Here is a 27054-nt window from a genome sequence, read left to right on the forward strand (position 1 = left end):
CCTTTGTATAAACAAAGAAAAAAGAAGAATTAACTGACTCAGGTTCTAAAATTCTATCCAACTGAGAAGCTGCAGCAGTTTCCATAACATTAACTTGGATTACATGATACATTTCATAGCAGCTTATCCATGTGTACACCAAGACAGGAGATACTGTGGGAACATGGCAGTAACTGCTTCCAACTCATTCTTATTTCTTGATAACTACAAGATATTTGTACCACTAGTTATTTTAAAATGGCAGAATTTTGAAATACTTGAACTTATACCTTGTAGCACCCAAACCACATTTTCAATTATTATCAGTAAATAAATAATAGGCAGAAATACCTGGAACCTCTAAGCCCTTTGTCTTGGCCATTATCGACAGTATGTCTGTTGTGGAATGGTTTGCACTGAACACAGGTGGTTGATTCGCAGTCTTTGAGGTTGGAGGTAGGTACGACTTCAGTGCTGTACTCTGCAGGACATCATTTATATACTGATCCAGCTCATCCTGGCTTTCTAGTATGACATACATAAAAGGTTTATTAAATGTAAAATCATAATTTGTCAGTGCTTTCTTTTTCAAATACACCGCTTTATTCTTGCTTATATAGAAGAGCACACACAAAAAAAGCAATATCATAAGCATGAGATTTTTAAGCTGATCAAACTAGAAAGAAAAAAAATTAATCTGTTTTTGACACTTTGAAAACAGATACATTAAGAAATTACTTTTCTCTTCGAAAGGAAGCAAAGGAGTTTATATCTTGCTGGTAGTTCACAGGTCATGGTTGGGCTCAATGATCTTAAAGGGCTTTTCCAACCTAAATGATTCTATGATTCTAAAATCTCTTCCACACAAGCTCTTGTCTATAACTTCTCGCAATCTCTTCCACCCTCTAATCTCTTCCACACCTGCCCTCATCTGCTGACTCTCAGACCCAGCTTTACTGCAGCAATTACTGGTCAATGCCATACTATGAATGTAGGAAGAGTATGCACAAATTTCTTCTCCAAATTACATCATGCAGGTCCTGTCCCCACACTGACGCATGAGAAACCTGAATGACTATCAACTGCACACAAAATAGACTCTGCATTGTAGGTAAACCCAGGCTCTGCTTGATAGAACTTGACATAGAAAAAAAAACTGAAGTGAGAACACATTACCTTTTTCACAGAAATCTGATGGATAGCCTCCATATTCACTGTCAGGACTACTACAGCCTTCATTAGGGTTCTCAAACAGTTTTACGTCGCAGTCTGGATCCAGGAAGCTCAGATACGTATGAAAAGAGGTGGTAAGAAATTCTGAGAGCTTACCTATCTTCACCCTGCAAACAGGAACACAGGCCAAAGGGCATTGAATCCACCGTTCTGATACTCATTAATACTCCCTGAGCTTTCAAAAACTCCTCCAAAATTTATGAGACGTACTCTTAAATCCAGCCTTGGTAACTGCAAAGCAGGAGATACTGACACTGAGGAAAACAAATGCAAAACACTAATCGAACTTATAAATAACTTTGTTATGGTAACACCTACAGCCCTAACTCAAAGCCTAATTTTTCAGGGTGCTGTATGTTTATATGAAGAGAGACTCTGAACAAACACCTAAGCTCCAAGGATGATGCATGAGACACTGAGGCTGAGAAGTTCCCATGAACAGCAGCATCTTCTCACAGAACTGCAGTACTGCCAAAAACCAGAAAACACATCTGACTGTCAGAGGAAGACACTGATCGAATGAGGGCAAGCAGAAAGGGAACAGAGAGATACTGTGGCATCATATTAAATTGCTTTTACATGTAGATGAATGCAACACATAAGCTTACAAGTACTACATGAAATTCGTGTTTCGAAGACGTCCAATAACTGTGAAAGATAATTACTTTTTAAAAAGAAGAAACCCAGCCAAGGCCAAGCTTTTGTATCTCCAAAGGTCTGACATTCATTTTTCCTGATCCACTAATGGCAGCCAGAGATGGTACACCTTTTGGGAGACAGATCTTTTCCATTGCATCTGAGGTACAGCTACCATGTGGTTGCTACAAAATAACTAAAGCTGAAACTTCTCTCTCTGCAGAGTTCTGCTACAAGGTCTCTGCACCATCACAAATTGAAAACTGAGGCTTGTATAGAATTTAACTAAAAACATCATGGAGACAACCATTTGGGGTTTATAACATTACCTTGCACCTCCAAAATAACCATCCTCTAATTTTCTTATGGTGGCAAGAACTGCTGGATGAATGTCGGTACCATCATCAACTAAAAAAGAATAATGGAAGAGCTGAAGCTTACCAACACTTCTTAAATCATCATGTTCAAATAAAATGGATTACTGAGTGTTTTCTACGAAGTAAATCAGAGGTATTTAAAACAGAACTCATAACTGCTATCAATACTAGCTTATTAAAAAAAATCCAAACAAGCAAATAAAAAACAACCCTGAGACAAGTTCTAAACGGATTTCTCCAGACAAAAATGAACCCACGCAAGACAAGGTCCAAAGTGATTTTTATCAAATTTATTTGGATAGAAATAGTATGGAAATGATCGGGAGATGCAAGGATATAAAGAGGGAAATGAAATATTAACATGTCATCCAAATTCAGCGTACACTTGAGAAAGTAAAACTGTGCTTTTGATGTTAGAACTCAGATATTGAAACACTCATGCCACCTGCCTCTCTCAGACCAATTTCTATCCTACTCCCCTCCAGTAATCTACTCTGCTTGAAATAGAGAAAATTAAATTTACCAAGCATTGTGTGGGTGATGGGAAATGTCAGGGTTGGTCTCCCTGTCATCCTCCAACAAGAAGTGAGGTAAGCCAGCTCTATCTTGAGCATCTCCACAATCATCTGATTGTCTAGAGCCAGATAGAAGTGATGCTGGTCAGTAAACTAGAGAACAGAGAAATATGGCATATGAGTAGTTGTCAGTACTGCCCTTACTTTTTCCGTTTACTCCCCTAAATAATTCACAAGAGCCATATGTGCCATTCTAGACCACAACACAGACTGCAAAAAAAGAAAAAGAAATCCATGCTTGTGCAGAGTCCAGTTTCTTACACTTGTAGGCTGCCTGCGAAAGAAATATCACAGTATCACAGTATATTTGGGATTGGAAGGGACCTCAAAAGATCATCTAGCCCAATCCCCCTGCTGGAGCAGGAATGCCTAGGTGAGGTCGCACAGGAACATGTCCAGGTGGGTTTTGAATGTCTCCGAAGAGAGACACTTGAATGTCTCCAGAGAGACTCCACAACCTCCCTGGGCAGCCTGTTCCAGTGCTCTGTCACCCCCACTGAGAAGAAGTTTTTTCTCAAATTTAAGTGGAACCTCTTGTGTTCCAGCTTGATCGCATTACCCCTTGTCCTATCATTGTTTGCCAATGAGAAGAGCCTGGCTCCATCCTCATGGCACTCACCCTTTATATATTTATAAACATTAATAAGGTCACCCCTCAGTCTCCTCTTCTCCAAACTAAAGAGACACAGCTCCCTCAGCCTTTCTTCATAAGGGAGGTGCTCCACTCCCTTAATCATCTTTGTTGCCCTATGCTGGACCCTCTCCAGCAGTTCCCTGTCCTTCTGGAACTGAGAGGCCCAGAACTGGACACAATATTTCAGATGGGGTCTCACCAGGGCAGAGTAGAGGGGAAGGAGGACCTCTCTCGATCTACTAACCACCCCCTTCTAATACACCCCAGGATGCCATTGGCCTTCCTGGCCACAAGGGCACAGTGCTGGCTCATGGTCATCCTGTTGTCCACCAGGACCCTCAGGTCCCTTTCCCCTACACTGCTCTCTAATAGGTCATTCCCCATCCTATACTGGAACCTGGGGTTGTTCCTGCCCAGATGCAGGACTCTACACTTTCCCTTGTTAAATTTCATCAGGTTATTCCCCGCCCAACTCTCCAGCCTGTCCAGATCTCGCTGGATGGCAGCACAGCCTTCTGGCATGTCAGCCACTCCTCCCAGCTTGGTGTCATCAGCAAACTTGCTGATAGTGCACTCTATTCCCTCGTCTAAATCGTTAATGAATATACTGAATAATACTGGCCCCAGTGCTGACCCCTGAGGCACTCCACTAGATACTGGCCTCCAACTAGACTCCGCACCATTGACTACCACTCTCTGGCTTCCCTCCTTAAGCCAGTTTGCAACCCACCTCACTACTCTATTGTCTAGACCACACCTCCTCAACTTAGCTGTGAGGATGCTGTGGGAGACTGTGTCAAAGGCTTTACTGAAGTCAAGGTAGACCACATCCACCGCTCTGCCATCATCCATCCACCTTGTTACATTCTCACAAAAGGCTATGAGGTTGTAAGTAAGCCTTACAAATAAAAAGCAGACAATCACACCCATGAAGCAGCATCTTCCCAATTATGAATTTCAGTAACCTATGATCTGGAAGACGGAAGCACTCTAAATGTGGAAGAAAAAGCTAACAATAGCAACAAAACAAATAACAGGCTTAAGTGCACGCAAGGGACTGGGAACTAGTAACTGTATGTCTCTTGGGAACAATCTCAAAGTCAAGCAGAATACAGAAATGCCGGCAGTTACTGTGGAAAAAAGTTACATTAAATGTACAATGGTAAAGTGTCGTTTTCCCACTACAGAGGGAAGCCAAGAACCAAAACCAAGGACTATTACAGCTACTTCAGGAGCTGTAAACGAAAAAAGCGGGACAAACTATGGAAGAGCAGAGCAGAGCAGCCATAACAAAAGTTAAGGAAGCACATAACCCTTTGGGAGGGGTTAGCATGTATTGTAAATTCAAGCTGTCAAAGTCCCAATAAATTACTTCACAGAACTTAAGGAAATGGCCAAAGCAATCCCTGAGCCACTTGCAATTTAGTTTTGATAGCTCAGGAAAAACAGGTCCCAGAAATCCAGGGAGAAGCAAAGACACTGCCTGCTTTTAAAAAGGAAGAGCCAAGATAACATAGAGCAGTCAAGCCCATTTCAGTGCCTGAAAGCACAGGAAAACAAATCCAATTTGAGACTGCCAAGTTATTACAAAATGATCAAGCAAAAGGGCCAAACAGTCATATCGAAAAATCAATCTCAGCAAACGAGTCCAATTTCCTTCTTTGAGAGCAACTAGATGGTGGGTACAAGAAAGTGGCTGGCAACTTTTGCAAATTTTCACACTTGTGAGCTGAAATAAAAAACATCTGAGGAGGCAGAACTGCTTGAAAAATTGTTCTCAAAACGTAGTTATTAAACATTTTTTCAGAATGAGAGGGTATCTAAATGGGCTCAGTCTCTGCCCCACACCTAATCAATGTTTTCATTAGAGGACAGGACTAAATACAAACTGCAAAACAAAATTTGTGGACATTAGCCAAGATCAGCACAGATGAGTTAACTGCTAGCCTTAGGAAGGTGAAATTAAACATTAATTCCACCCCTCTCAAAAAAAGTCAGGGGCAGTGTCTGGCTACAAAGTATGATGGGAAATGTTATGGAGGTTTTAGTCAAACACTGAATAAGCAGAAACTGTCAGCATGTTGCTAATGCAAAGATAAGTGCCTTTTTGGAATATTTTAATAAGTATGTCCATACCGGATATGTGGCAATGTTTCAGCTGGAATATTGGGTCCTACTGACATAGTAAGATGTGGACAAAGAGATACTTTGAAAAAACCTCACAACTCTAAGGAATTTTTCCCTAATTAGCAAACATGAAAATTGGTGTGGGGGAGCACCACAACAAATAACCTGTCACAAAGCTGCTTGTGATCAACTGACATGGGGAAGAACAGGAAGGGCTCCACATTCTTAGCGGTAAATCTGGCATTGTTTGGACATCATGAAGCAACGCAGAAGCCACCTATGGAGTCCACTGAATGTCTGCCGTGGAATTTAAAGACTACATCAGTAAAACATCTATTTAGGAGGGTATGATCCCCATTTGCACATTTGGAGTGGGTAACTCCTTGGCCTTCTAGCACAAACTGCTAGAATAAGTCTACAGGAATAAGCATGTCGTATTTCATTAAACGTATAAACAAGAGCCATTAATTCTGGGAGGATACAAACTTCCACCTACATTGAAAAAGGCACTAAACAGAAAACAGAGAACATCCCTTTATCAGCACTATTGACCCTTTCAACAATATAATTAAAAGATTACATCTTAGTCTCTTGGGGGTAACAGTACTTGGCATGCTTATGTGAAACTAAATTGTGCATCAAAGCAACCACTAGAAAGATACATTAAGTGACCTATTTCTGGAGAAACTATTTTTCATTAGCTAGAATGTTGGTTTGGGCAAAGATCAGTAACAACTTTGTACTACTGATTTGCTGTGCTCTCCTAAGCCAAACTCTGTATGAGAGATGAGAGATTCATCAGCACTCCTACCATGTTAGTCACCCAATGTTCTGAAAAACCCCACAAAGCAAAGCACATCTGCTTTATCAGCCCTGCTCCACCTAAGTGACAGCACGTAAAAGCAACGTGATTAGCCATCAAGTAAGCAGTGATTTCCCTGCCAGCTTTACATGCTCACCTGAGGGGTAAAAGCAAATATTTGATTTCTTATCACATACAGCTTGGAGGTGCCTAACACTCCAATATGTCGGTGTGGCCGTCCGCTTAATTTCATGTTCTTGTTCCGGCCTGTAATGAAAAGCAAAAGAAGAAAAATGTCTCGCCTAACAGTCTCTGTGTGGTTGGTTTTCCACAACAACTATTTTAGACAAGGAGATCTACTTCATTGGTATCAGCAAGGCAGAAGACAGATAACAGAGCGAGATGCTACAAACTGGTCTGTTTTGTAGCAACCACCAGTATAATAGTTGGAGTTCTTCAAAGGCCTGATCAAAAGTTTCGGTTTCACTGACCATGGGATTGAGTCTTTTAATTACAGCCATTGCTCAGCACCCAAAGCTTCCCCACCAAGAAGGAGAGGAGGTATGTCTTTTCAAAAACAAGGTCCACACCATACAACAGAAACTGTAATGATTTCACTGAAGAACCTTAAAAATTCTTGACCACAGAAGGCTAAATCCAAAGTACATCCAAATACAAGACAGATTTTCATTCTTTTCATCAAATAAGCTCCAGTTTTCTCAGTAGAACTTATTAGCAAATGACCTGCACTGCACCCTTTGCTGCAGCAGCCAGGAGCTGACTTGAATCTGTCTGACAAGGAATATGAGCCAAATGACCATGTGCCTGAAAAAATACCACTGTGAGCATTCCCAAAAAAGTCACTGTTAAGAACAATACACCAACATATCAAATAATCCAAGTCATCCCCCCACTAGTGAAAGAAAGCTATTATGAATTATTATTAAATAAATGTATGCTTCAAAGCCCTGAAAATGTTTTCTTTGTTAAAAGTTCTTCGTGATAAAGACACAGATTCTTCCCAGAAAGCAGCACATGTAATTTCCCTACTCCATGAAAAGGCAAACTTCCTAAGGCATATTCGAAGGTCCTATTATGTTGGATGCTTTCAAAAAACTTCATTTTAAAACAACAACAAAAAACAACAAAAAACACATGACAACAAAAACCTCATTAGAATGGCAGCCACACTGCTCAGTTTCCTGACTTAAACTGGAAGCACTCTGACTTCTGAAAGAAAAAACACTTTATTTTTTTCTGTGTTTTCCCAGACATTTTTTCTAAAGCCAGTTTCTCTGTAGAAGTAGTTCCTGCAGGACAAAAAAGAGTCAGTTCTTGCCTAACTCCAAGGGTACAGGGAAACATGTATTTGGGCCACCCTTTCTAACAAGGCAATTTTTTTCTCCCCTGTTGGAGCCCGTTACTTAAGACAGAAGTTCTAACTATATTGAGCTTCTTTGCACAAATGCATTTTTTTTAATAAATAAAATGTATTTCAAGAAAATAAATTAAATCAAAGAAACGGAGACAGTGTGAAGGAAGAAAAACAAAACACCACCCTTAAAAAGTACCATGCACAGCAGCAGAGAGAGGCTTCCATGTTGAAATACCTACCCAGCATGGTGTAGAGGTTACTCAGGATGCGAGCTGGCTGCACTCTGAGCGGGTAGATATCAGCAATGCTCTGAACACTGATTCCATGGTCTTGCAAGAGATTCTTAATTTCGTTAGTTTCAGCCAAAACAGTTACTGCATAACAGAATAACAGAAAACAAAAGCACTAGTAAGAAACAACTTTCTACTCTTTTTAACTGACTGTCTCTACTGTCACCTCTCAGCTAATCCATTTAGTTGACTTAAAAAGGCACAGAGGCCTCACTTCTTTCTTAATTTGTGAGTCTGTGAGACCAAAACAGATTGCCAGAGGGCATCAGGCAGATTTTGGCTCTCTGCTTCTCAACATGTCTTGCCATTCCTGTCTTCTTTGGACTATAGGGTAATTCAAGTTGGCAGGGTACTTACAAGGTTTCTATTCCAACCTCCTGCTCAAAGCAGGGTCAGGTCTGAGGTTAGATCAGGTTCTTAGGGGCTTTATCTGTCTTTTCTCATTTATTTCAGTGCCTTTATTTTGGATCATGCCATCTCTTTTAGCAGACAGGGCTTTTGCCCCATGAAACAATGGGAAACAAGACTTGAAAAATCTTTGTTGTTCTAATACAGCACACTATAACAACACAGCCTTATCAATGGGGAACAGGTGCTGTTACATGTATAGCAATAACTGTTAAGAGAGTCCATAAAATGGAAGAGATAGGGGAAAAAAGTCCCAACATCTGAGGTATTTACAAACCAGGCCCTGATCCCACCTCTTGTCCTGCTTGAGGTTTTGTTCATGTTAGGTGGCTTCTTGGTTTGTGACTAATAATTCATTTCTCTTCTTTGCATTATAAATACTTGTCAAAGAATGCTAAAAATAAGCAAGCACTTCTATTTCTACTAGAAATTAAGTACTTCAAGAATAACAAAATGCCACCCCCACATCAACAGGGGGTAAACAAGAACCTGTCCAGGTCACAGTAAAATTGACAAAGGCAGCTCCTTATAACGAGCTGGTTGCTTTTCCAGAGCAGCACAGACCCTTGAAAAACCTTTAAGCCTCGATCAGCTGGTGTTTGCCTTCTACTTAATTTTCTGGTTTTGGCTGTTCCTGCACTGACTACAGAAGCCACCCCATGCAGCAGCTAAAAGGTGGCCCTAAGTCTGGCTGCCTCACCTCTGTGTGCAGAGATCCTCCCCACTCATTGCTCTCTGGTTCCTCCAAAAAGGGGCTGCACAGATACCAAACTAAACTGACCTCTCTCCTGTCACTCCTATCTTTCTCGCTAGAATCCACTAAGATTTTCCTTTTCCCTACAAGATTAAGTTTGCCACTCTCCTGTCCCTGACAAGTCTTAACATTTTAACAAATATAGTTTTTTAAAAAGTTTGTTAAACCTGGTCTTCCCTCCTGGAAAAAAAAAAAAGCTGCTGGGCAAACAACCACTTTCTCCTTCTCAAAGTATCACATCAAAGAAAAATCCACGTTTATTTTAAATATGTCTTTCTTCTCTCCTGTACACCGGGACTTTGCCATCACATGATCCAATTCACCCAGAATATTCAGAAAACCTTCCTCACCTTGTACCACAACATCAGGTTTAAATCCAGTGGAAAATCTCCTGTTTAAGGGATCAATTTCACCTGCAGCAAGAAATCCCTACAATAAATGCAAAAGAAAGAAAAAAGAAAGGAAATAAAAAAATAAGTAAAAGGCTTCTGATGACATCTAGAAGAAATCTTAACCAAATTTCATGTTTTGTCAGGAGAGCGGGACTTAAAGCCTGGTTTATCTACCCCATCCTCTGAGTAGTACATTCAGTAAAAACAGTATTCTTTCAGAACAAAAAGAAAATGTTTATGACTGACACAATCTGCATGTTCAGATTTCCTATTTTAGAGTTGCAGCAACTGTCACAATTTCACCAGACCAGTGATTTTTTTTGTAGCTCCACAAAGATATGCAGTGGTTCCTTTAACAAGCCCATGGCTAATATGGGACAACTCCGCAGGCATCCTAGTGGAGCCGAAACAGTGCAAAATCCCAGCACTGGGACAGACAAGTCAGACCAGGCATTTTCCTCTAGCCTAAGCATATATTCAGGCCATGTGACAACTTATTTGGCTCAATTAGAAACAGACAATTGCATATCAATATACAAAAACATAAAAAAGTGCTCCTGAAAGCTCAGAGTCAGCTCTCCATAGTTCATGTACATGTTTCTACTGGAAAACACATTATTCCCTACCTGTCAATCAAATTGTCCTTAAAGCCCAAGCCATCTCAAAACAAAATGAAATTCAAGGTCACCTACTATACAAGAAACAATTACCTCTGCTAATAGGCAGCTAAGGACATACAACGATTGGCCCCAAAGATGAGGCAACTTTCCCACTGGGACACGATCCACTGAGTGAGGATTTTCATACTCCTCATCCACCTGAAAACCAACACATAAGCAAGAAAAATTACTCTAAAGTTGTGAAGAACAATCTGTAACATGGAAGTATTTAAAAAAAAATATGGTTTATCATCTACCCTTTCTAACCTGGCATCATTACCGACATCAAGATCTCTTGGTTTTATTTTTATGGCTGCATGTTTTCTGGGATAAGAACTATGCTTCCCTTTCATACACCACCCCAACCTTCAAAGCTGGAGGTTAAATGGATACTCTGCATATAGTTATAGCTTTGGTGTTGGTGCTTCCCTTTCTTCTCGCCATGTCTTGCTGCCTTCCCTCTGGGCAGCTTGTAGGCAATTGTGTGTCTGCTTTCCAACTCCTGGCAACATGACACTTGAACTTCACTGATGTCTACCTAGTTCCCAAATTAAAGGTGCTTTCCAAAAATGAAGGCTTTTCCAACTTTCCCATGTTAGCAAGAATGACCAATGGGAGAATTAAGAGTAGACTCATTAATTTAGAAAAAATGTCTTGGTTTTGCAGTATGCAGAGATCTACTGAGCACAGGGGGAAAACCCTCCTAGAAAATATCTCTACCATAGCCATTCTAAAATTTATAAATGACAGCCAAAATCTACCCCATTTGTTTGGCATATTCATCAGATCATGGTATCAGAATTCACAAGAAGGCTCTGAACTCTCACACACTTGTTTCCCACTAGGTTCCCACCCCTGATCTGCGACCAACATATCAGCTGTCAACGCTCCCTGCCCATACTCAGACCAGCCCAGGAGGCTCCGCACCCCTAGTGAATGAGGGCTGGCAAGTCTGGAGTGGAAGAGGAAGTTGGCAGGGAAGGATGCAAAGGCAAAGAGCATGGAAGAACACATAAGCTCATCTGAATTTCTCTATCACAATGGAAGAATCAGGTAAGAAGTAACAGCAAAGATGAGGGAAACCAAACCGAACCAAAACAAAACAAAACACCCAAGCAAAAAACACACCACAACAAACAAAACAAACAAAAAACCCAGCCCAAACCTTAATCCATCTGAAACCTGATTCCCTCCTACATACAAACTCTAGAAAAGAGAGCACAACCAATCAATAGACTAGGCAGGCAGGACAGTCTATGCTTTATTTTGTCATCGAGTTTCAGTTCCTAAGTCAGCATTAGCACTTCTTAAATATATGTCTTACTATGAGCACTTAAAGCTTTAGACCTTCTCTCATATTTCTGTAGGCACTCAGATTCCTAAGTTAAAAATGTCACCATTTGGAAGCCTGAAGTTTACCATTTCTCAGTGGGAGCTGTGACATGTCTCTTAGTTTTTAAACAACGTGAATCAGTCTTTTTTACTGCTGCTTTAGATTTATCAGCTATAGGAAAACTATAAAACCAACATTCATCTTGATATCTGTACTTTGCATACTGAAGTGGATGCTACATTTTCACAATACCTTTTCTGGAGGGACTGCATATAGTTCAGGCATTAGCACTATTCCGTTCTTCTCTCTAATAAGTATTCCTTCCAGTGCCTCTCTGTATTCTTGTACCTGGAAATATTTTTAAAAGGAAGTGAGAATTCACATTTCAGTCAGCAAAACTGATGCAGTAAAGTTATAACACTTTCCCACAGTACGTTTTAGCTGAAAGTTCATAAAAAAAAAGGCGGGGGGGGGGGGGGGGGCTGAAATCGTGACTTGCTATTGCAAGATCAGGATCCAAATCCTCAGCATCTCTCTTTCAGCATCTCCATATTACCAGCCTCAGAAACATGAACATACATCTTTAATCTATACCACACCACTGCAGTACAAAGCTTCTAACATTTTCCTATCAAGAAGCCACAAGAACAAATCCTACATGAAATTTGCAACAGATGATAATGCAGTGACATGGATGTCAGGACTACCAATATCCATAAAAGTGTAAGGTGTGTAATAATTATTAGTTTTCTACTGTGCACATTTGTCTATGATTTTCTGAATTCTGCACTGCAGAATTGGGAAATCAGTTTCACTTAACAGATTAACTTTAAAAATTGCCCCCTGGAAAACTTTTAAACTGTTTAAAAGTATCTAAGTTAACCGAATAGAAAATAGACAACATATCATGAACAGAAATACTAGACCGATACAAAATGAAGAACATTTAACATTCTTTTTACCAGATCCCTTATTTTGTTCCATTTTTTAACTCTTCCATTCCAAGTTTTTACATACAAGAAAGCTGTTTTCAAGCTTCCCCAGTACCTGCCTCTGAAATCCTATTTCTGCAATCCCTGAGTGCAGTGGAAAATGCAAGGTAAGGTACTCACAGGTTCGTTTTACGGTGCACTGACATTTTCAGTATCCCATCCTTCCCTACTTATTTGAGTCCCTCATATGCTTATTTTTCTAACAATTGCTGCCATTGCAACCACTTGTTTGCAGCAGTTACTGGGGAAGACGAGACACTCACCTGAGTGTCCTAGTGTGTCACTCAGCTGTGCTTAAATGGTGGGAACTGGGAGCAATTGGCTGGTCTGACCATGCCCTAGCACAGCCTGTCTACACGCCATAAGGGCAACCAGGTACAAACGATCTCAGATAATCCAACGGAATTCTAGAGGCTGCTTTCTGAAGTGGTATTTTATTGACATGACTGAAGTTTCGGTAAACTTTCCGATTTTTTTCCCCTCATGAAATAACGCCTTTTCTCTCTCCACCAGACTATTTTTACTGTGTTCAGGAAAGCAACCTACATTTCTAGTGTCAGTATTTCACTTGATATACAGCATCTGGTACAAAAAGAGGTCTTTTTTGGTCTGAAATTCCCTGCTTTGTTTCTGATGTCATTTTACTTTTTAAGAGATTATGTTTAGTAATCTCCTGTCCCCCTACACACTAGGTAACTAAATCACATGTATTTTTTACTTCCTTCAAGCCATCAAGCTACAGAAGTCTTGGTATGAATACATTTAGTCCTGGATACTTGTCACTCTAATTCATCAGTACTCTCCAGGTGCCACAATAACCTTTGGAGGGCTACAATCGATTTAGCTCCCATGACCACTGAATACTTGACACAGTAAAGACATGAAGTAACTTAGGGAGTCATTAATTAACTTAGGAAATTAGTGAAAATTAAATAGTTCCTCATAGTCCAATGCCAAATCTCCCTGAATGTACATAAGGACTGAAGGTGCTGTGAATCCTGTTCTCAGAGCCAAGCCACAGAGATTGGATGGAAAAAGAAGCTGGTCTCATCCTGCAGTAATTGGGAAAGAGGCACAAAAGTTGGCAATCAGACACAATCAGGCAAATTAACCCCGTTCGGCTCAGTTTGACCACACCAGCTAACAGGCTGGCAGAGAGAGGGCAATGAGGCCTCAGTGTGCACAACACTGCAGCCTCTACCACGTCACAAACTCCCCAAAAGGAAGAGATTGCCTGAAGACTGCTCTCATCCTACTGATAGGGTGTTCAACTGATACCCAAAAAAAAACATGGAGCAAAGCTACAAAACACTGTGGGCAAATGGCTTCGAGTTTCCATTGAAAGAAATGTCTTCTTTCCTCACCTGAATTTTGTCCTCATTAAAGACTCCATCAATTAGGAAGTATGTCCAGAATACCGGCCACTCACATTCAATATTTTCAAAAAGCTTGAGCTCAGCAGGATCATAGTGCAGCCTGCTTGGATCCTGGAAATACAATCATACTTGTTCAGTCACAGTGCTCAATTAGTCATTCATATTCCAGTCATAATGGCAACCTATTTTATACAAGAATTAAAACCAAGAAACAAATAAAAACACCATAAATAGTTTCCACACAGTCTCTTCTTTTTCACACTCAGTCTCAAACTCATTTAATCATTCCACAGACAAATTGACCCTTCCCTGTCACAGAATCTAGGTGTCACCCGAACAATCTTGGCTCTACCTCAGTTCAGATATATTTTGGGAAGCCTCAGAGACAATGGTTCCACTTAGGCACCATAAGCATATCTAAGGGCTCATTTCCTACAGAATTATTAATTAAGTTCTGTCCTTAATAACTGGTTTTCAAACCCTTAGCCTCCTGCAGATATGTGTCGTTTCCAGGGCGGATACATAGACTACCTCCAAATCCACTCAGATGTCTTAACAGCGATACAGAACTTCACTCCTTCAAGTAAATGTAACAAAACATGTCTATAAACAAGAGATAAAATTCTTTCTAATGTCTACTGAAAATATACATCAGAAGTACCTCTCTGGGTGTCTTGTAACCATCTCGGAGAAAGCGACAACAGCCATAGCGGCCCTGTAAAAACAGACAGAATTACAGAAAACTTCACATACTGTTCTTCCTCACAGACTAACATCAGCATAAAAGTGTGTGCTGAGTTTTAAGTGCCACTTAGGGACTTTCCTCCCTCTCTTCCACAACAGATGAACCTAGTCTGGCAACCCATCTTTAATCAAGATTTTTTGTTCAGAAAGGGGGGTTCTGCTTCTCTTTCCTTCCAGAAAATAAAAATAAAAGAACTCCTTACCTGCAATTTGGATATGATTTCACTCTTGGTTACATTAACAAGGTTTAGATCCTCCACTGCAAAAGCCGGGTAAGAAATAATAGAGAGAAGGCCAGCATCTATCTCCTTTGAGGTGGATGCCCTTGGCAACATGGAGTACAGAATAGACTGAGCAAAACAGGAACAGAAGAGAGGGATGTAAAACAATTTACCTGCTTCAGAAGATTACATCAAGTGCAAAATGAATAGACTCTGTTATTTGCAAACTGACAGATAACTCAATGCATAATTATTTTTAACTGAGTTAGAACGAGAATGCTTTACATCACTCACTTTCACATGATCTACTAGAAATAGGGTGAGCAGCATAGTCTGAAGCCATCCTATTACATTAAGTTCTTAGCTCTGTTAATCAACATTTCATTTAAAAACAAAAGGGACAGGGTGTTGTTCCCCTAGGAAAGGAAACAGAAGACTCATTTTTACCTGACAATGTTCTACTTCATCAGGAAGAACATGAATCACTGATTTGTGTCCTCCATGAGCTCCAAAAAGATCTAGTTCATCAATTGCTTCCAAAGCAGCCTTCAAAAAAACCCAAACAACAACCCAAATCATTAAATACCTTTGAAGCCAAGTATAAACTCCAGCACCTGCACTTATCCGCTGAAGGAAATTACGTAAGACAGAAGTTTGCTTCACATTTTTTCATCTTTAAAGCTTGGCAATATTTTAGAAAAAGTGAATATTTCTCTCTTTCTGCTAGTAGAATACCGGACTGATGTGCTGATGATCCTTCTTATAATTTAAAGGCAATGCAAAACAATGAGGAGCTGGGCTTCCACCAAGACAGTATCTAAACATGAAAGTATTTAGTAATGAACACATCTTCCAAAATCACCCCTATTCAGTGGCTTTTCACTCCTCCTGCCTGAAGGGCTCTTCAAAGAAGGCTTGTTTCGGTCATCCCAGAATTGGCAGACGGTGGTGCCTCAAGAGCATCGCCATCTCTCTAATGCTATCACTTCCCAAGGGGAAGAGAAACGAGATGTCTGCTCTTTGCACAGCCAACCCAGGCACACCATGCTCATGTCAACAGATGAACCACCACATCCCACACCTCTTAGCCACAGCACGTTTCCCTAGTGAAGGCAGAAGTGAAGCTGCTCTGGGGAGCAGCTCCGCAGAGAGGGATCTGGGAGTTTTGGTTGACGGCAAGTTGAACATGAGTCAACAGTGAGCCCTGGCAGCCAAGAGTGCCAACCGTGTCCTGGGTGCATCCAGCACAGCATTGCCAGCCAGGTGAGGGAGGTGATTGTCCCACTCTGCTCTGCACTGGTGCGGCCTCACCTGGAGCACTGCGTGCAGTTCTGGGCAACACAGGATTAAAAAAAAAAGATATTAAGCTACTGGAGAGTATCCATAAGAGGGCTACTAAATTGGTGAAGAGTTTGGAGGGGAAGCTGTATGAGGAGTGGCTAAGGTCACTGGGTTTGTTCAGCCTGGAGGAGACTGAGGGGAGACCCCATGGCGGCTACAGCTTCCTCACAAGGGGAGGAGGAGGGGCAGGTGCTACCTCTTCTCTCTGGTGACCAATGACAGGATGCAAGGGAATGTCAGGAAGATGTGCCAGGGCAGGTTTAGGTTGGACATGAGGAAAAGGTTCTTCCCCCAGAGGGTGGTGGAGCACTGGAACAGGCTCCCCAGGGAGGTGTCACGGCCCCAAGCCTGGCAGTGTTCAAGAAGAGACTGGACAACGCCCCCAGACACATGGTGTGAACTGTGGGGTTGTCACATGCAGGGACAGGAGTTGGACTCAATGATCCTTGTGGGTCCCTTCCAACTCAGGACATTCTATGATTCTAAGACATCAGCCACCTGCTTTGTACTCCTGCTTTCACCTTTCAGGCTACAAAACCCAGCTTTGCAGACGCAGGGTGTGCAGCACCACACAGGCAATGCGGCAGGGAAGAGAGCAAGGACTGGACAGTCAGAGCCAGCCCAGCAGAGCTTTCCTCTGAAATGCATATTAACAGGGTGGTGGTAACACTCAATGTTGCTTCATGCCCATTTTTGTCCTGCAGGTTCATGGTAATGTCAACCTCTGACAAAGGAAGCAGCTTGCCTTATTCTCTCTGCAGAGAAGCAAGGGTATTTTTCTTCTTCCAACACAAACACGGGCTTACTGCCTCTGTAGAGCCTCTCCCTAGCCCAGCACTAGCGCAGCACATGTTCCTGGTGGCAGCAGAAAGCCTCACTGAGGAACCGATAGCCGGGACCATGGACAGTCTTAGTGGTGAACAAAAGGCACTGAGATTAACCCAGAGACATACGCTCCCTGCTGTACTGCTGCTTCAGGTGGCCACAGAAAGCAGACGGGGGGAGAGAAATTTTAAAAGGGAGAATTCCTGAGGCAGGTTACAAAAAACCAGCATCTACGGTGCCCTCTGCAGCACGGCCTCCAGCATGGCCCCTTGTCTCCACCTTGAAGAGCACTTTTATTGAACTCAGAGCCACCAGGATGGAAAGCTGTGCAGCAAGTCCCACAGGTCATCCTGACATCAATGTAGAAGTCATATAGAGGCCACAGCGACCTGAGTCAGGCGGATCAGTGAAAATAAAATCGTGCTGGACAGCTAAGGAATAACCTCCCCCACAAACACTGCCCCATCACTATTCAACTGAACTGTGGCCAAGACCAGCAGCTTCTCTCTCTTGCAGCCACACAAGATCTTGGTAACTAATAAATCCTGCTGAAGTACAACTACACCTTTGACCTTAACAATATTTGGCTTCTATCAGTCCACCAGACACCATGTAAAAAGGTAGCTGTCAGTTGCACATTTACATTTAGGGCCTTCTGAGCTTCATTTAGTATCTCTGTGACCTTGTGCTATGAGGGAAGCAGAAATAGCTTTCTTTTAGAATCATAGAATCATTTTGGTTGGAAGAGAACCTCAAGATCATCAAGTCCCTAAGAGCCTCATGTATGCATCTTTTAAACACCTCCAGTGACGGGGGCTCCATCACTTCCCTGGGCAACCTGTTCCAATGGCTGACAACCCTTTCTGTGAAGAAACTTTTCTTAATATAAAATCTAAACCTCCCCTGAGGTTCACAACTTGAGGCCATTTCATCCTGTCCAATCACTTGTTCCCTGGGAGAAGAGACCAACCCCCTCCATGCTACAGCCCCCTTTCAGGTAGTTGTAGAGAGCAATACAAGTACATCTTTACTCTTTTTTCTCGCTAAATTACTTGTGAATAATTTATTAGACTGATATTCTGTTGTTTTCCAGAATTTACATCTGACTTAATCTTACCATGAAAACATCACATATAATACTGGGGTTGGAGAATTAAGATAGAGGGACAGAAAACCAGAAGACACTTTATGAGACTGCACCTCAGTGAATCAGATTCATGCCACAATGAATCTGGTACCTTTCTTGCAATTCCTGGAACAACTGTGCTGAGGTCTTTCAATGAAAGCCATTATTACAAGAATTTTACACTGAAAAATAGCACTCAAACAAAAATTCTTATACAATCAGCTAATTATCGCTATGGCCAAGAAGACTATGCAAAGGAAGCCATCAGGTTTGTCAGAATCTTCAGCGTGACAGAACAGCCATGAAGGAAATGTTAGGAAGACATCCTCACTTTGGCCATTCCTACGGAGCTTGCGTTCAGTTCAGGGATGCCCTGGTTTGTCTTGTCACCACGTTCCCAAATTCCATAGTCCTGGAACAACATCATCAAGAAAACATCTGCATGATCATATACAAAAACAATGTTTTCCCCTTTTATCCCACAACAAAACCAGAGCCCTACATGAAATTAGTTTACTTGCCTTCGGGAAAAAACACAAAAAAGAAAGAAAAAAGGAAAAGTAAAGACTCCAAGTCTACAAAGAGCCATCCTCATGTTCAAAGGGCAGCACATAAAAATATACCCCAACAGGATCAGGTCTACACTCATGAATCACTGTCTTCACAGAACACACCAAGTTCTTTATCCTTCTCCCTGTGCCCATTCAACTCATCACTTTCCAGAAAGTCTTTTAACAGTTTACTCTTTTTAGAAATGTCCATAAGATTTTAGTGAGATATCAGAAAATAATTATTAATAAACTATCATTACCATAAAACAAGTATACTTCATCCAGGTAGCCATAAATCCTCCACAGCCCTCCTACCACCTTGAAAGATGCTCCTTACAATGTAAAGTACTGACGGGTTCTAATATATTCTTATGGAAGAAGAAGTCTGTATTTTCCTTCTCCATCAGTAAATAATTTTCCACCCACATCTGAGCAGTGTTCAGGTGTTTTACATATAAATAACTACTTACAGCAACTTTGTAGGCAGCTTCTATGTAAAAAACAAGATTCTGAATAAAGGTAACTTCATCAAGGGTAAAGATAATACGTAACCCTGATTGAAAGAAGGGAAGAGAGTAATTATACTGTATCAGAATTAAAGTATTTACTCCTCAGTGAGCTTCACAATTTTGTTTATTTGCTACTAACTCCTGCCCACTGAAATCAATGGAAAAATGCTGATTTTGAAAGATCAGGCAGCAAGCCTCAATACTTACTGCTGATAAAATACTTTGAATGTCACCAAGACATCCTGCTTTAAAGACCAACCAAAAACCACTCCTGGGAGGGTGGCACTGAGAGATGGTGGGTACAGAGCAGATCAATCTGAGTCACCTCTGGTTCCCAAGAGCAGTTCACCCCAGTTCCCGCAGCTTCCCAGCCCCCCGCCCACTCAGTGCTTTATCAAGGGACCACCAGGACAATCAGGCACCCGCGCTGCAGGAATAAGTTGTGAGGGGCTCTGAGGACAGAAAAACACGTAGGGAAACAAACCCTTATCCTCACAGGAGGAGTACAGTTGAGAATAGCACAAAATAAAACACCGCAAGCAAGAAAAGGAACACAGATGGTGCTAGTGGCACCTGTCTCAGTGTTGCCACTCCCTGAAGAAAACTGGTTGTCCATTAGGATGCCCTACAAAGTCTTCAAATGCTAAGCTTCTCTGACATGATTCTGAATATCTTGTGTATTTGTACATCAACAAACATTAAGGGAACTGCCAGTTACTATAAACATGAAATCCTAACTAAGCCACATCTCTTTTTCTGAGCAATAACTATGTACAGGTCTTTGAAGCTAGTTACAACTTTTTTTTCCTTTTTCAATGAAAACTAGAAGAAAAGAAGACTGCAACAATAGTCAAGGCTAAAATATGTTCTGCTTACCTGATGCAGTCATCTGTGCCAAGAAGAGCAGGTAAAGGGAGGTTGCATCCACTTGTAGATGCCCCCATTGGTCATCCCCAACCACAGTGGCACAAGTTGCAGAGTTATACTTGGCATGTAGGCAGTCTTTGGTACTCTGTGTGCGCTTGAACTTCTCTACCTTATCTACCTAAAAAACACCACAAATCTAAAACATGAAGCATTTCAGAAGAAAATTCCCAAACTGTTTCAAAATTAACAACTTTTCTTAGGTGAGGAGCAACTTGACGTCTTAATTTTTGTTACCTCACTTCAGTGTGTTTTGATTGGTCAGAGTGCTTAAATACAACTCTAACTTAAGGCTCCAGCTAAATCCACATCTCTTCAGGAAGGATTAAGAAGAAATTACTTTGTTGAGTTGAGACCTTGGTTATATATAAACATCTTGGTAAAAATCAGTTTATAAAGGCAAAACTGCAATTTGCTACAAATACAATCTCAAAAAGGTGCAAGTAAGATCAGAGTTTTGCTGCAGTTAAAAATACTCCCCACACCACCATCTACACACATGCAGAAAACTCACAAGGAATATATGCTGGAGACGAAATGCTTTGTAAATGCAACACGTACTAGTTCAGCTCATATTTATGACATTACCTGTCGCATCATGCACTGTAAGAGTCCCCGCATCAGCTTCACAACGTTCTGCAGGAACAAAACAGACCAGTGACACCCTCACAGGGCCAGAGCCATCAGCTGTTACAAACAACATTCAAAAGTGACAAAGTTCACATCCCCTACTAATATCCTGCCATAGGTAAAAAAATGTGTACTTGTCTGAAATGCTTTACCTGCCTTTTTAAACATATAGTGATTGATCTTTATTCCCACATCCTTATGTAGGAGAACAAATCTTTTCCCAACAGTGGAGCAAATCTCTGTGATCCTTTTATCCAGTTAAGGAAGTAAGCAGAATGTTATGTCTTGTAAAAATAATAATAACAATGATGACGATGATTTTTAGAGTGACAGATCCAGGGAACACTGGTAGATCACTGCAAGACATTGACACGATTGGAAAACCCGTGGAGCTTCTTTTCCTCTTTACACAGCACAACAGAAAGCAAATGACTAATGTAAAGAAAGGGTCTTTAGTGTGTACAAAGAGTACAAGATTTTGTCTTAAATGAAGAAATCAACCCCATATTTTTATCCACAAATTACTATAGCCTCAAAACATGATCATACAAACTAAGCCAAGGTTATTTAGTCACCACAGACCTCTCTGGTTTCAGCAGTACATGTCAGCATAAAATTTACCCAGTGCCTACAAAAGCAACAGCAGGACACTGACACCAATGTTCCCTCACTTCCCATGTAACCCATCTCTGCACTCTCACTTCTGATACCCACTTTCCCAGCTGCAGATTATAGAAATTAACTGTGTCAGTTACCTCCCCTTCTAATTCTCCAGCACACAACTCTTAACAGTTTGGAGATTGTTGCTTTGTCTGGTTTGATCAAACATGTCCATACACCATGTAGGACTTCCATGAGATGACAAGTGCCCACATCAAAGATTGCTACTTTAAATGGCACGCTTCTCCTTACAGGGAAGAGTGGCCTAGCAAATAAATTGCTACCCTAGGATCCAAGTGACCTTGGCTTGATCTTCTGTTCTGTAATGTAACTCAGGAGGGATATCAAGGTTTAATTAGAGTCTTGTAAATCTGGGCATAAAATCTCTCAGAAGCCTGATTTTCAACAATCAGCCAAATGATGGAGGTCTGATTCCTATATGTATTTGTTTTGTTTATATTTTAATCCAGATATAAGCCTCTCTGCCACAGTTCTCCAAATCTTGCTTGCTGGATGGCTGCCAGGAATACCATACACCATGTACTGCACAGATACTGATGTGATAGGAACACGACATGTACTACAAGCTGGGAAAACCCTGCCAGATCCTAGATAGAGCAGCAATGCAAACACATTGTTCAAAACCACTACGATATGAAAAAAAACCAAACAGTGTAAGTGGTTTACACTAAATTTTGACATACCTGCTCGAGCTCGTAGGCTTTGGCCTTATCCTCATCCCGGTCCGCGTTCTTCCGATAAGCCATCCCCAGCCCCCACACGGCCAGGATGCTGTAGATGTTGTCCCGTACCCAGGCATCCTTATGGTCCGCACCGGCCGAGAGCAGCCCCGTAACTGGATTCTAATCACAGAAGAAGGAATAAAGAACAAACATTACTAGCTGAAATCCTACCTTTCCATATCAAAGGGTTACAAAACAAGAGAGAGAGACAAAGATGATTGCATACTGCGGCTGCCCACAACTTTGCAAGAGAAGTGAGGTCCCACCTTTCTTTCCCCAACTCACATCAGTGAAATACAAAATTTCTTTGAACGCTTCAGGATATAAATCTTATGGTGTCCAGCTGGGCATCCTCATCCCCATAGGATTATTAGCTAAGTCACTAAGTGAAACTTGAAATATATTGAGGAAATAGGAATTTAAATGTTATATATTTGTAAGGAAAAGAGGGTACTGAGATAACATTAGCAAATGAGTCTGGAATCTATTCTTCTCTATGCAACTAGTCTGTGGCATAATCTTGAGGAAGTAAAAAAACCCACTACTTCCCTTTCAGGAAATTAAAGAAGTATTTCTATTCATTTATAATATCTGCTTGGTTTATGACAGCCAAAACATGAATACACGCAAAGCCTTTTTATATCCTCCTCTGAAAAATGTACAGAAGGGTAAATTCTGGTGGTGTTGAAAAGCAGGAGTGTCTGAAAAGCAGCACAGTGAGTAGTCTCCTGCATCCCAAATACTCCATTACATTTTTCATTGCATCATTAATTCCCATCATTTCATTATCATTAATTTTTAAGACCATCTTTCTCAGTTGCATGTTCTTCACTACCAAAAAAATGAGGTAGAGAAGCAAAAGCTCAACAGAGCTTTCGGTCAACTCAAGCCTTTATAGAAAATTTAACTAACCAAAGGCCAGTTGCCAGGGCTGGAGTGACAAAGGGGAAAGATTACAATAATAAAGGTAAGTAAAATTTTTAAAAATACAGACATCAATTGCTCATTTCTGGCACACACCGGTCCACTCAACTCCTTCCGTAGTTATTTTTAAGAAAGAAGTTTGAGGGTAGGGAGGACCTTCAATTACAATTTCCTGGGCTTTGTATGTGACAACTGAACAAGAGGCGGGTGACAGTCGGACACACTAGGCCAGTCACAGTCCATGCTATTGTTAGGGTTTATACAGAGAAATGTCTTGTGGCTCGCAGAGAGTACAAACGTGTAGTTCTGCTGCAAGAGTCCCTCAGCACGGCCTGAACAACAACATAACAACAGCAGGACACCCACTCGGCTGCTTGCTGGTGAAAATATGATCCCAAAGAGCTTAAAAAAACCCTCTTTCTGAACTTCAAAAGTCAAACCAAGGAGTAAGAGAAGAACAAGTGAGAGAGCAAAGAAGGGAGAACCCGCTTCCATTTCAGCACTGTACCTATGAGGCAAAAACCAGGGTCTTGAAAGGCAGATTGCATGTTCTCAGCTTTTTTAGAGAGAACTTGGTTTCCCTTCTCTCATGCAGCACAACAAATTTCTATATACCCACAACCCTGGCTTGACAGAGATCACCCTGCTGCCTGAGAAATGGTGATTTTGGTTTGGTTTTCCCCACCCTTCATGCAGCTGCAAATTAAAAAAGCCTCCAGGTACCAAGATGGAAATCCTTGAAAAATGGCCCATGCAAGACTTTAAATAAACCATTCAGTCCCCAGGAAGAGATGTACCTGCCTTCAAGAGGCCACATTAAACACATCCAACAGCAGCTATCACCATTTCAGTCTTTGGTTCCTCTACAAGAAGCTCCTGGGGAACACTGAGGCTGGCTCTCATGGACTGACAACACATTAATGTCTTTCCTCATGCACATTCATAATGTTAGCAGAACAACACAATATTTTTTAATAAAAAGCTTATTCTTAAAAGCTACAGTTATTTTCTTCTGTTACCTCTGACAGCAGATGAAAAGTACAATGCTTACAAGGCACTACAGAACCTGAAGAAACACCATGTGTTTAACTCCAAAAGTGTCAAAGGAATTTTAGCTCAGCAAGTGCTTCAAAGCATCACATGTATGCAGTGATGTCTAACTGGACTAGCAGGTTTCATCGTGCAAATCACACTGCGCATATAGACACATGGAGCAAAGAATCAGCATCAACATGGGCTCTGTGAGCTGAGAGCACCAGAACAGAAAGCTGATTGCTGGACTAAGACTTCAAACAGTTGTATCATGCCCATCCTATTTGTAAGTTTATCTGTTAGTCTGGAAACTAAAAACCCCAAAACACAACACCAGTTCCTACAGAGGACCAGATATTAATATGAACTTCAGTAATATAGGCACAAAAGTAGTGAGGTTCTAACCAGAATAGCAACACAAGTAAGCCCACTTTTAGCATCTTGTTGAAAATCTATTTAATTTGTTTCATTGATCTGTCAGGTGAAAACCAATGTAAGCTCTAGCAAAGTTTGCAGATAGATTATTTGTGTGAAATCAGACATAACACAATTCATGTTACCCAAAAATGTATGCCAAATGTGCTTTCCTTACCAGCTCCATATGCTTTCTCTTATAAGTACCCTAGCAACACTTAAAATGTATATAGACGTTACGTTTTGCTATTTTATGTACATATCTTAAGATTCACATTTTTTCTTAACCATTCAAATTAACAAGTGTAATAAGCAGCTGAGCATGGCCTGCTGGTGATGCTCTTCATTGCTTGCTTAGCTACAGTATGGAAGCATCCCTCTGGTCCCTGTCCCCACGGACATGTGCAATAGCTGGCAGACCCCACAACATGGCAGGTCAGTATAGCCAACACGAAGGCATGATACAGGAGCCAGCAGTTTGGTCTCATCCTCCATGTACAACCTTTAACATGATCGTACTTATCACTGTGCATGCTGCAGGGACTGATCAATGTTTGTAATGCTTGCAAAACAATAAAAAGTTGGCTTCAGATCCAGTACTGCAAGGTGCTGCATAAGGAAAACTGTCAGCCCTGGTGAAGAGTCTGGACTTGCAATGTGAATGCACATCTGCCTAGTAGCATTCAAATTAAAATTTACCTCTAAAATTACACTGACTTTGAGTGATTGGAATGAATGCAAGACCAATTGCTACTACCGAGAAACGTGACCCCTGATGTACTAAATGTCTTATCAAAACAAAATGTTTCTGAGCACGCTAAGTGTTCTCATTGCTGCACTCGTACAAGAGCAAGCTCGTCACTGCCCTCCATCAGAGAACACCAGCTGCCATGCCAAGTCTGAACAGCTGGTACACCTGTGGATGTGAGGTACAAGGTCACAGCCACGTGTCACCCCTGCACTGAGCAGCAGCACATCAGAGGCATTTCAAATGCCTCCCGGCTCTTCTGTCAGGCTGCTCCTAGGAAAAACAATGGCTTAAATTCTCCTCCCTGGCTCCACCCTGAAAGGCACCAGCAGTAGTGAAGCAGCTCAGCTCAGCTCACCACAGGCTATTCTGTTCTCAAGTAAGACAGGGCTGCACCTGGCCCAAGGACAACCGTCCTAAGTTGCCCAAGCAAGCACTGCATCTCTTCACCCAGTTGAGTGGGACATTTCCATCTAGTGCAGTGGAAAACCGTAAAGAGTATAGATAAAAAAACAAATCTAGAAACCTGCCTTGCAGCATTTCTCTGGGGCCACTTCTAATATTGCTGTCCGTTTGCATTGCTGCTACCCTGTGACTTGCTTTCCACACACAGAAGAAAACTTATTTATCTCCTTCCCTGATCTCTGAACTCTCCACAGCATTGAGCACCTAGTGGAAAAGGCAGCCCTGAGTCATGCACACACATTGAAGCACTGTAGATAGCAACTATAAAATTCAGAGACGCTGGTATAATCTCCCATATTTCCTTTAAGTTACCCTTTCTATTATTGTTAACCACTAATATCATTAAGGCACAGCTTTCACAGGGCATTTTTGATCTCTGGATCCCAGAGCCTCCATCTCTCCTCTAATGGAGGTGTTATTGGCATCCCCATCCTATAAACATGGAACTCAAGGCAGGCACTGAAAGTCAAAGTGACATGTCCAAGGTCATCCCACAGACAAAAGGCTGAGACAGGAGCACAACTCAGCATCTCCTGCAGCCCAGCACAGCCAGGGAGCAAAATTATCTTCTCACACCACCTATTCCTTGCATTTTTTTTCTAATGAGTTCACAATAATTCATACACAAATATTAACTATGGGTGTCTGGACTGTGTGCTCACAACAGTCAGTGACAAAAATCTTATGGACCTAAGAGGATTTCAGTCCTCACCTCTTCTTTCACTGCATTCCAGTTTCTTGTAACTCTCAGCAATATTTGGAGACCAATTAGTGAAAAAACCCCTGTTGCTCTCATCTTTATGTAGTGGACTGTTTTAACTGAAGCATGACACTACAGAGCACATTGTGAGTGCCCATCCTCGGAGCCCGCCTGGGTGAAGCGAGCACATGAAGCAGAGAACCCTACACTATACGCTTATGCAGATGCACTGGCCAAAAAACACATAGTGGATAAGTTTTTCCCCACCAGCCTTGACATCTTCATTCTTTCACAGCTCACACACACTGGCAGCACCGCCCAACAAGCTGGTGTAACCCTGGGACAAGTCGTGCCACTAAACCCATGGCTGCAGAAGCTGCCCCAGCAGCAGCTCGGGGTCGGGATCTCTGGGATGTGCCCCACTGCACATACGTACCGCACACAGCACAGCGGCCCCTGTGAGCCCTGTCCTGGATTCACATCGAGCTGATGCTGACAGACGTATTTCAAAGGCCCTGCTAGGGACCTCTGCCTTACTGGGACTTCATAGTGTTA

General features: G+C 41.6%; 1 protein-coding gene across 2 annotated transcripts in view; it reads right to left on the reverse strand.

The window, feature by feature from the left end:
* The window catches only part of PHKA2 (phosphorylase kinase regulatory subunit alpha 2), a gene marked incomplete at its 3' end in the record, with an annotated part of 46601 nt that overhangs the window by 19016 nt on the left and 531 nt on the right, over nucleotides 1-27054 (reverse strand). For both annotated transcript variants that reach the window (XM_080363335.1, XM_080363334.1), the window contains exons 2-19: nucleotides 22178-22336; nucleotides 20772-20819; nucleotides 20136-20304; nucleotides 19221-19303; nucleotides 18531-18611; nucleotides 15355-15453; nucleotides 14890-15036; nucleotides 14604-14657; nucleotides 13931-14053; nucleotides 11827-11922; nucleotides 10293-10400; nucleotides 9541-9619; nucleotides 7978-8112; nucleotides 6521-6630; nucleotides 2749-2893; nucleotides 2178-2256; nucleotides 1156-1319; nucleotides 331-504 (exon numbers count right to left, since the gene is read on the reverse strand). In XM_080363335.1, coding sequence (XP_080219461.1) covers nucleotides 331-504; nucleotides 1156-1319; nucleotides 2178-2256; nucleotides 2749-2893; nucleotides 6521-6630; nucleotides 7978-8112; nucleotides 9541-9619; nucleotides 10293-10400; nucleotides 11827-11922; nucleotides 13931-14053; nucleotides 14604-14657; nucleotides 14890-15036; nucleotides 15355-15453; nucleotides 18531-18611; nucleotides 19221-19303; nucleotides 20136-20304; nucleotides 20772-20819; nucleotides 22178-22336 — 2053 coding nt within the window. The remainder of the gene's footprint in view (nucleotides 1-330; nucleotides 505-1155; nucleotides 1320-2177; nucleotides 2257-2748; nucleotides 2894-6520; nucleotides 6631-7977; nucleotides 8113-9540; nucleotides 9620-10292; nucleotides 10401-11826; nucleotides 11923-13930; nucleotides 14054-14603; nucleotides 14658-14889; nucleotides 15037-15354; nucleotides 15454-18530; nucleotides 18612-19220; nucleotides 19304-20135; nucleotides 20305-20771; nucleotides 20820-22177; nucleotides 22337-27054) is intronic.

The sequence above is a fragment of the Nesoenas mayeri genome (assembly GCF_963082525.1).
Source record: "Nesoenas mayeri genome assembly, chromosome: 1".
Classification (NCBI taxonomy): domain Eukaryota; kingdom Metazoa; phylum Chordata; class Aves; order Columbiformes; family Columbidae; genus Nesoenas; species Nesoenas mayeri.